This window comes from Microtus ochrogaster, chromosome 10 (assembly GCF_000317375.1).
Source record: "Microtus ochrogaster isolate Prairie Vole_2 chromosome 10, MicOch1.0, whole genome shotgun sequence".
NCBI lineage: Eukaryota > Metazoa > Chordata > Mammalia > Rodentia > Cricetidae > Microtus > Microtus ochrogaster.
Window position 1 is genome coordinate 84,506,112 of NC_022016.1, and position 9,443 is coordinate 84,515,554.

Here is a 9,443-nt window from a genome sequence, read left to right on the forward strand (position 1 = left end):
CCTTGTAGAGGGACCCATTCCACATGGATCGTGTGTGGCTTTGTTTATTGCAATATGAGCTCTGTTTTTGTTTGGGGGATATTTTTGGTTTTGTTTTGCTTTTGTCTCTTTATGGTACTGGCTAGCTTGGAATACGCTATGTAAACCAGGCTGGCCTCCAGCTCCCAGAGATCCTCCTGCCTGTGCATCCCGAGTGCTGAGATGAAAAGTGTGGGCTGCCATGTCTGACCTCCGTGTGAGCGCTTTGAGTCTGGCCTCCTTTGCCCAGTGTGATGGTTTTGAAGCTCACCATGTTGTCACTCATGTCAGCAGCTCCTTGTTATTGTTGAGCAGCATCTGTTGAGAGACAGCCACACTGTGTTCTGCTCCCCTGTTCAGGGACCTTGGGGTTGTGTCTCTTTTTTCTATTGTGACTGAGCATTCATGTTCAAGTCTTTTTATGAGCATTTGTTTTCATTTCTCTTGAGTAAATGCCTGGGAATGAAACTGCCGTGGCCTCCACTGGGTGCCGTTTAATTCTACAGAGAGCTGCTAACCCAAGAAGAAGCACTTGTACTGCTCATATTCCCGCAGCCCACAGAGGCATGAGACTTCAGTGGCTCTGCGCCTTTGCCAGCTTCCTCCCTGAGTTGTGTGTAGCAGGGCTGGCTAGAAACTCATACTCCTCCTGACTCTGTCTTGCAAGTGCTAGTATTGCAGGCATGCACTGCCACCGGGCCAACTTTTGATCTCTGTGAGTTCGAGGCCAGCCTGGTTTAACAGATTAATTCTGGCTGCTAGGCAGAGAATGGTCCCAGTATTTCACTGTGCTGTTTCCTTTAGAACATGGTGTCTGGAGGGGTGGGAATGCTTAAGAAGAGATTCCCATGTGGGTCGCATCTCTGAGTCAGGAGAGTTTGGGCCATGTCTTACACTTAGTTCTCTCTCCAGAAGCTCTGTCATTTTCTTCCATCAGATAAACTCAAGACTAAAACCTTTCTTCTCCTTGAGTGGCTTTAGGGGAAGACCTGCATAAGGGGGACCCAGGTTTCTGTTGTGATTTTGTTTTGTTTTTGTTTTGTTTTTGTTTGTTTGTTTTTTCAAGATAAGGTTTCTCTGTAGCTTTGAAGCCTGTCCTGGAATTAGGAATTAGCTCTTGTAGACCAGGCTGGCCTTGAACTCACAGAGATCTGCCTGCCTCTGCCTCCTGAGTGCTGGGATTAAAGGCGTGTGCCACCACCACCCATTTTGTTTGTTTTGCTTTGTTTTGAAGCTTGAGTATAGTTCTGTTAGAGTCAAAGCGAGCTGCACATCTCTAGCTGCTGGGAAGAGGGAGATGGAAGAGAGAAAGAAGAAAGCCATGCCTTTTGCAGTGGAGGTAGGCAAACAACCATGTAGTGGAAGTGAGGGGCTTCAGGAAGGAGTGGCCGGGAAGCATGCTCATGGCTGAGGCTCCATAGGAAGCTGAGTCACTTTCTGCTTGCTGATCTGAGGAAGGAGGGCTCTTTGGATCACCCAGCCAGAGGTTACATCTTCCCCATCCGGCGTCCTGTTGTGGTATGTGGGTCAACGAATGTAAGAGAAAGTAGGGGAGCATCACACTAGCCTAGCCTGAGGGAGGCTTCCTAAATACATGCAGTATGTGGGGAACATGGGCTGCTGTTCCTCTCGCGGGCACTTCCTCCTGGACACATGTCCTCAGATAACCAAGTTATCGACACACAGTGTGGCCGTGTGGAATCAGCTTTCTGGTGCTGGGAAACTGAGGGCTCATGCCTGTGAAGCCTTGTGGGGGTGCAGGGGTGCTCACTTGGAGCCAGCAGACCCATTACTTCTGTGAAGGTGAAGTTGGCCAGATCTTGGTCCTTAGTTCCTATGGTTTTAGATCCTCTGAAGATCATTGTCATCTGTTATCCCCCACCCCCCATTTTAGTTTTTTGAGACAGGATTTCTCTGTTTAGCTTTGGAGTCTATCTTGGAACTCATGCTGTAGACCAGGCTAGCCTTGAACTCACAGAAATCTGCCTGCCTCTGCCTCCCGAGTGCTAGGAGTGAAGGCGTGTGCCACCACTGCCCGGCATGTCATCTCTTATTTTAGACTGGGTAAAATATAATCAGATATTCTGAGGCCTGCCTTATAGCATCACCAGATCCAAAGGCTTCCCTGTTACTGTAGCAACCAAAGTTTGGATGCTAATGCCCACCTCCCACCATTGCACGTGACTTTACTGTTTCAGACTGAGTGGGAAATATTCTTGACCTCCTGACCTCGGTTCCAGGTTGAAGGAAGTGTTTGTTACTGTAGCTCTGTGCCAAATACTCCCAGTGGGAGCCAAGTCTGGCAAGCCAGATGCTGGGACTTTGATTCCAAAGACACAGGGTTGTTGAGGGTTTGAGGGTGTGTGGGAAGGGCAATCCCAGAGTTTTAAAAGAACACTGGAACGGGGTGGGAGGTTCTTACGAGATCAAAGGCCACCTAGGAAGAATTGTAGTATTCCAGAGTAAGGTGACTCTGATTTGGACTTAGGATGTCGTGTGGTGCTGGAGATGGAGGGAGGAGGCTGGAAAGGAGTTACAGGCAGGCCTAGGAGCAGAAGGTCACTAGGAATGGCTTGGTTTTGAAGGAAACCACGGGGGGGGGGGGGCAGTGCACGATAACTGCTTTGGTTTCCTCGTCTGAGTGACGGTGTCCTTATATGGAAGTGTGTAGCTTGTGAAATGCCATGGTGTTCACTGGGGTCTTTCAAGAAAGACTAGAGGGGAAGGAGGCAGGATGGACATTGGACATTCTGCCTTCCAGGTCTGGAGAAGGCAGAAGAACTTTATGGTCTAATAATGGATCATCAAGCCTTTTGCATGTTCTTGGGCTTGTATCATCTCTGCGTACTGGGAGTTCAGGGCACTTTGTAGCAGAAACTGGTTTGGGGGGTAAAACCTAAAGGGTAAACTTGGCAAGTACCTGGCAGTTGAGCTCAGAGACCTGAGTCTGTACTGGGTATTTATTGGGGTACCCCAGTGATTGCATACCATCACAGCCTCTCACCAGACACAGCCATTTCTTGGACAGCCTTTGATTCACACTGCATCTCTGGCTTTTCTGGCTGCAGGAATTGGATTCAAGTATGTGGCACTGGGAGACCTCATCATCCTCATCACTTTTGGCCCCCTGGCTGTGATGTTCGCCTACGCTGTCCAGGTGGGGTCCTTGGCCATCTTCCCTCTAGTCTATGCCATCCCTCTGGCCCTCAGCACGGAGGCCATTCTCCATTCCAACAACAGCAGGGACATGGAGTCTGACCAGGAGGCCGGCATTGTCACTCTGGCCATCCTCATCGGGCCCACCCTCTCCTACGTGCTCTACACCACGCTGCTCTTTCTGCCCTACCTGATCTTCAGCATCCTGGCCACGCACTGCAGCATCAGCCTGGCGCTGCCCCTGCTCACCATCCCCGTGGTCTTCTCCCTTGAGAGGCAGTTCCGCAGCCAGGCTTTCAACAAGCTACCCCAGAGGACAGCCAAGCTCAACCTCCTTCTGGGACTTTTCTACGTCTTTGGCATCATCCTGGCACCAGCAGGCAGTCTGCCCAGACTCTGAGGCGACTGTTAGCTCCCTCCACAGCACAGCCCCTCCTTAGGATGTGCAGAAGCCAGAGACTGAGAAGGGGTGCAGCTGGCCAGGGTGGGTGCCCAGCGTGGGCTGCCAGCTCCCACCCTTGTGTGTTAGGATTATCTTCGTCAGGATAATCTGTTGTGGTTTGTTTGCCATGTTATGGGGAGCCCTGAAACCACTCTAGTGTCCGAGGATGAATTGAACATACTGTCCTGCTGTTGTTTATAATCCCCACTAGAGGGCGTTGTCAGGCCACTTTAGGATGGGAGGCCCATCTTGCTTGTTCTGAACAGAATGCCCTAACAATTCATGAAGGATCTGTGTCCCAGAAGAGCCGCAGTGACAAAGCACAGTACTGCCCTGTTACCTTGGCACACAGGAAATGGCAATAATTGGTGCCAGGTCCCATTAACATGGAACACCTGTCCCCTGAATGTGCTGCTTGCTAGAGAGAAAGCCCCTCATTAACAACCATGTGGCTCCCGGCTTTTTGCCTAGGTGGTGGGTGGTTTCAACATTTCTGTCCTTCATCTCTCCTTTCACTCAGCGCCACTGGTGAGGAAAATGTCAGCTCACCCTGCAGCAAGACAGTCAAGCCTGGGGCGGCTGAGGAAAGCCCTCTGCTTTCAGTAAAAAAAGGGGGTGGGGGCTGCTTCCCTCTGTAGAATCCACTAGGATGCCAATCATTGGGACCCGAAGTGGTAGTGGGATGCACATTTAAAGCCCACAGGCCAGTCTCCTCCCGGTTGTCTCCCCAGGTTGTCTCTCCTCTCTTTCTCCCGTGCATCTCTGTCTTTCCATCTGTTTCCCAGTCCCCAGACTGTGGGCAGCAGTAACACACAAGTCAGGGACACTTGTCCCCATCCACAGAGCCTCGGGAGCCTGTTGAACGTACAAGCCAATGGATAGCAGTCCTGGCCCCACTCACCAGAGTGGAAAGCCCGGCCAGTGAAAGAACTATGAAATATAGGCCCCTCCTCGCCCTGACCTGTCGCCATGCTCAGACGGGGTGGTTCCAGTGAGGTCTCACCCCCTCCTCCTGGACACTTGGAGCGTAATGTCTGCACTGAGGTCGCCCTCTGAGGTCGCACTGAGATGATCACGTCCTCATTGTGATCAGTTGTCCTGGAGGGCACTGCAGGCTTAGCCTGCAGAAAATGACCTTGAGTTAGCACTGGGTCACTTCCTTAGGAAAAAATGTTGAAAAGTTGCCCCTAGGCCGGGCGGTGGTGGAGCAAGCCAGCACTCAGGAGGCAGAGGCGGATCTCTGTTAGTTCAAGGCCAGCCTGGTCTACAAAGGGAGTTCCAGGACAGGCTCCAAAGCTACAGAGAAACCCTGTCTCAAAAAACAAAAAAAACAAACAAAAAAAATAAAAGTTGCCCCGAGTTCCTTTGTAGTCAGGATGGTTTGTCTAAAAGAGAACCGGGGTCCCTGAACTTGGAAGAAATCCAGAAATCTTAGACAGGGGCACTCCTTTCCTGTTTTTCCCAGCACGCCAGGCTTGTGGCATTTGGTGCCTTTGAGGGCCTTGCCTTTGAAGAAGCACCTAGGACCCCTGCTGGGGGCTGACCAGTCACTCGCAGGACCAGTTGTAGTAAGGAGCTGCTGCGGGGCTGCGTCCTGCCACCTGGCTGCCTGTATGGCTAGCTTTACCCGAAATATACAGAAACTGTATTTTTTTGAACACTGTCTGGCCCATTAGTTTTAGCCTTTTATTGGCTAGCTTTTATGTATTGATCTAACCCATTTTTAATAATCTGTGTAGCCCATGAGGTGGCTTACCAGGAAAGATCTTAACCTGTGTTTGTCTGGAGCAGGAGAATCATGGTGACTCTCTGATTCAGCTTCTTTCTCCCAGCGTTCTGTTTTGTTTACTCCGCCCACCTAAGGGTTGGCCTATCAAATGGGCCTAGCCAGTTTTTTTATTAATTAACCAATGAAAGCAACAGATCTTAAAAAAAAATCACTTCCACAACCAGTGGCTTTCACGGTCTAGGCCTGACACGGCTGCCCCCATCAGAACTGTGTCCGCTGCTGCACCATGCTCTGGACACATTTTAATGTCTATTTTTATATATGATCCCAGAGGCCATATTTAGTGCCACGTTTTATATACAGGCCACCATAATTTATATCATGTCTCCTGATTTAATGAAGGTTTCCTGTAGATTTGTTAATTAAAATATGAGAAAACGTCCATCAGTGGCTTCGTGTTTCTTTGCTTCCCTTCTGTTTCTCTCTCTCTTTTTTTTTTTTGGTTTTTCGAGGCAGGGTTTCTCTGTGGCTTTGGGGCCTTTCCTCTAATTTGGTCTTGTACACCAGGCTGGTCTCGAACTCACAGAGATCCGCCTGCCTCTGCCTCCCGAGTGCTGGGATTAAAGGCGTGCGCCACCATCGCCCAGCCGCCTTCTGTTTCTCTTACTGTGGGAATGTGCAGAGATCTCAGAGTGCCAGGCACAGTGGCACACGCATTTAATTCCCGCACTTGGGAGACAGGCTGGGGGATCTCTGGAAGTTTGAGGCCAGCCAAGGACACACAGTGAGACCCTGTCTCCAAAACAAATCTCATTGCAGGCCTTTGGGACAGTGCAGTGTGGTAGGGGCACCGCATTACCAGCGATGAATCTGGGTACTGTTTGCACAGCGTTGATGGGCTATGTTGGCTGGTCTCGTGTCAGTTTGACACAAGCTAGAGTCACTGGAAAGAACCTTAATTGAGAGAGTGCCTCTGCAGGCCTAGGCTGTGGGCAAGCACGAAGGGCATTTTCTTAGTGATTGATGTGGGAGGGCCCAGCCTGTGATGGGTGATGTCATCACTGGGTGGTAGTCCTGGGTTTTATAAAAAAGCAGGCTGAGCAAGCCATGGGGAGCAAACCAATAAGCAGCACCCCTCCATGGCATGACCTTTGCATCAGCTCCAGCCTCCAGCTCCCTGCCCTATTTAGGTCCTGTCTTGTCTTCTAGTGATGAACAGTGATGTGGAAGTGTAAGCCAAGTGAATCCTTTCCTCCCCCACAAGTTGCTGGTGTTACTCCAGCAGTAGTAACCCTGCCTTAGGAAAGGTGGTAGGGACCATTCAGAGCCAGCTAGCCAGACCGCATTAACCTCATTTCCCTCTATCCTTCCCTACTTACATTTTTCTGCTGCTAGGTCACCACGCTGATGGATTAGGAGCAGGTAGTAGATGGAGTGAGTTTACGTTTTGGCTAGGCGTTTGGCAATATATCCTTATGAACGAGGCAGAGATATGTGGGATGGATATCACTGTAGCTAGATATATTCCTGAGGCTGAACGCACCGTGGGAGACAGCTGATGGATCAGTGTGTCAGCAGCAGCAGGGAAGGCAGCCTTCAGCGAGTGAGCCCTGCCTTCTGCCCTTTGCCCAGCTAGATTCAACACCTGCTATTAGCAACCGGAGTAAGGCAGCCTGAACGGAAGCTCTCAGGAGCCCAGGAGGAAGGGCTTCTGGAGGGGCTGATAATTAGGGGGCTCAGGAATTAGATGGGTCAAGAGAACAGTGAGCGTTAATAAATGCAGAGAGAGCTGTCGGGTCTCCCAGACCGCGGCCTGTCATTGGGAAGGAGCTGACCTGTGACAGGAGAGCGATGTGCCTGTGGGTGTTTTATGAATGACGCTAGGCTGATGGTCACATGCCTCTAAGATTTATCCTGCTTACCCAGTGACTAGCAGGGAATCACACTCCAGTCACCTCAGGCTTTTCCCATGCCTGTCGGGTTGGTCACTGGGATCCCCCCAGTCTCCTGGGGACCAGAAGTCAGGGATTTTAGGTCGGCCTTTGGTCTTTCCATTCACCAGCCGTAACGTCATTTCTGCTGCCTGGTGCTGGGCTTCAGGCCTGGAATTCACTCTGCTTCTCTCGAAGGGTTCTGGAAACCGCTTCCTGCTGACAGGTACCATGGGCCTGTGGGGAACACGCTGCCACCCCATACCCATTTCTACCCTGGCTCGGCGAACTATCCTTTCTGTGGTCTCTGTGCATCTCTGCTGCTCAGAGCTGCCCTCCTTCCATGCCGTTGCTGAACCTTTGCACAGTGTCCTGCCTAGAAGACCTTGGAAGCTTGGGGCTGGCCTGCTCTGGGGCTGGAGGGACTGATTGATGAATCCAATGTTTGCTGTTTTACTTTCTGCCACTTCTGCATTAATAACCAGACCCACACCTGGGATCTGGCCCTAACCTCAGACTGAGACAGTGATGACCTTGGCGAAGGTTACTGTGGTCCACGAGATGAATGGAAGAACAAGGAGGCAGTGCCTGCTCATCCCCGCATTGGGCCTGAACCTGCAAGCCTTGTTCGCCATGGAAAGAGTCAACGTGGAGCCAGATCAAGGACGTATCATAGAGCGTTGCGCGCGGACTTCAGAGAAGCTGTTGACAGGATGTGGAAAGCAGAGTGAAGATAGGGTTGGGAGCCAACTCTGTGTGTGTGTGTGTGTGTGTGTGTGTGTGTGTGTGATGGGTAACAGCTGCAGCAGAGATTTTCCTTTTTCCCAGCGTGGGAACCATATTTTGAAGGTGTTATTAACAAACTGGATCTTGTCCAAGAAGCATTTGGAAGAAGGGTGAGGACACGTAAAACCACGTTAGCCTGGAGACCCAAAAGGACGCTGTCTTGGGGGAAGAGTGATTGGGCTGGGTACGTTGTGTTCAAAGAGGACAACCGGGGCATGCAGATGGGACTTACCCAGCCCCACGTTTCAGCTCTGGTGTTGAAAAGAACTTCTCAGGGGCTGGAGAGATGGTTCAGAGGTTAAGAGCACTGGCTGCTCTTCTAGAGGTCCTGAGTTCAATTCCCAGCAACCACATGGTGGCTCACAACCATCTGTAATGAGATCTGGTGTCCTCTTCTGGCGTGCGGGCATACATGGAGGCAGAATGTTGTATACATAATAAATAAATAAATCTTTAAAAAAAAGAAAGGAACTTCTCTAGCCATGAGTGGAAACACTGAGCGGGGCGGGTGCTCAGAGCATCCCAGCTGGTGCTGAGTTTCCCATAACTACAGGCATTCAAGGGAAAAAGCCATGGCTTGTCTAGAAGACCGAGCTCAGAGTCACATCAGAGAGAGCTCGGATGAGACAACTGGGGTCCTCTGGCCTGTGCTATGGTTATTCTGCTGGAGAGTTGCCTCCCAGACCTGCTCAGACTGGCAGTTGGGAACAGAGGGAACCCAGGGTACAAGGGCCATTTGACATTTCAGCTTCTCAGTGCCCTCCCGGCTGTATTGACTGATACTCCCGTCCTGTTTTGCTTGTCTTTGAAAAACTGCATACAGACTCACATCCAAACCCATGTCCGTGCTGCTGGCTTCACTCTCAATGGCCCTGGAGGTGAGGCGGCTGACAGCTGCTCTCTCTCCCATGTGCCCACTGCTAATGGACTGCCGGCCTTGTTCATTACTGGCTGCGGACCATGCAGGCTGATGTAAAAGCAATGCCTCTGGCAAGAGCCTGCACTTGCTCTCAGCCTGCTGACGTTTGTGCTTCCCTCCTGTGGTGAATGACCAAACCACGGCACCAAAGGGTGGTGAAGCCTGGTCAGGTTCTGCCTGAGGCCCTGGTGAGGGGCTGAGCCTGGCTCTTCGGGAGCTCACCAGAGCTCAGCAGAGGTAGGCAGTTGTAACCGGGAGGCATTCTTGTTGTAATATTTTGTTTGTGATCTAACAAATAAAGCTTGCCTGAAGATCAGACTGCAGAGCTAAGCAACTTGTTAGCCATAGATGCCAGACAGTGGTGGCACACACCTTTAATCCCAGCATTTGGGAGGCAGAGGCAGAAGGATCTTTGTGAGTTCGAGGTCATTCTGGGCTACGTGAGATTGAGTCCAGTCTAAA

At 50.9% G+C, this 9,443-nt stretch overlaps 1 protein-coding gene across 1 annotated transcript in view; it reads left to right on the plus strand.

Annotated features, from left to right (window-relative positions):
• Ubiad1 (UbiA prenyltransferase domain containing 1) overlaps nucleotides 1-5,805 on the plus strand; it is a 9,236-nt gene extending 3,431 nt beyond the window's left edge. The window contains exon 2 of the mRNA XM_005353722.2: nucleotides 3,087-5,805. Within this exon, the coding sequence (XP_005353779.1) occupies nucleotides 3,087-3,574 (488 nt within the window). The 3' untranslated portion in view covers nucleotides 3,575-5,805. The remainder of the gene's footprint in view (nucleotides 1-3,086) is intronic.
• Nucleotides 5,806-9,443: the final 3,638 nt, after the last annotated feature.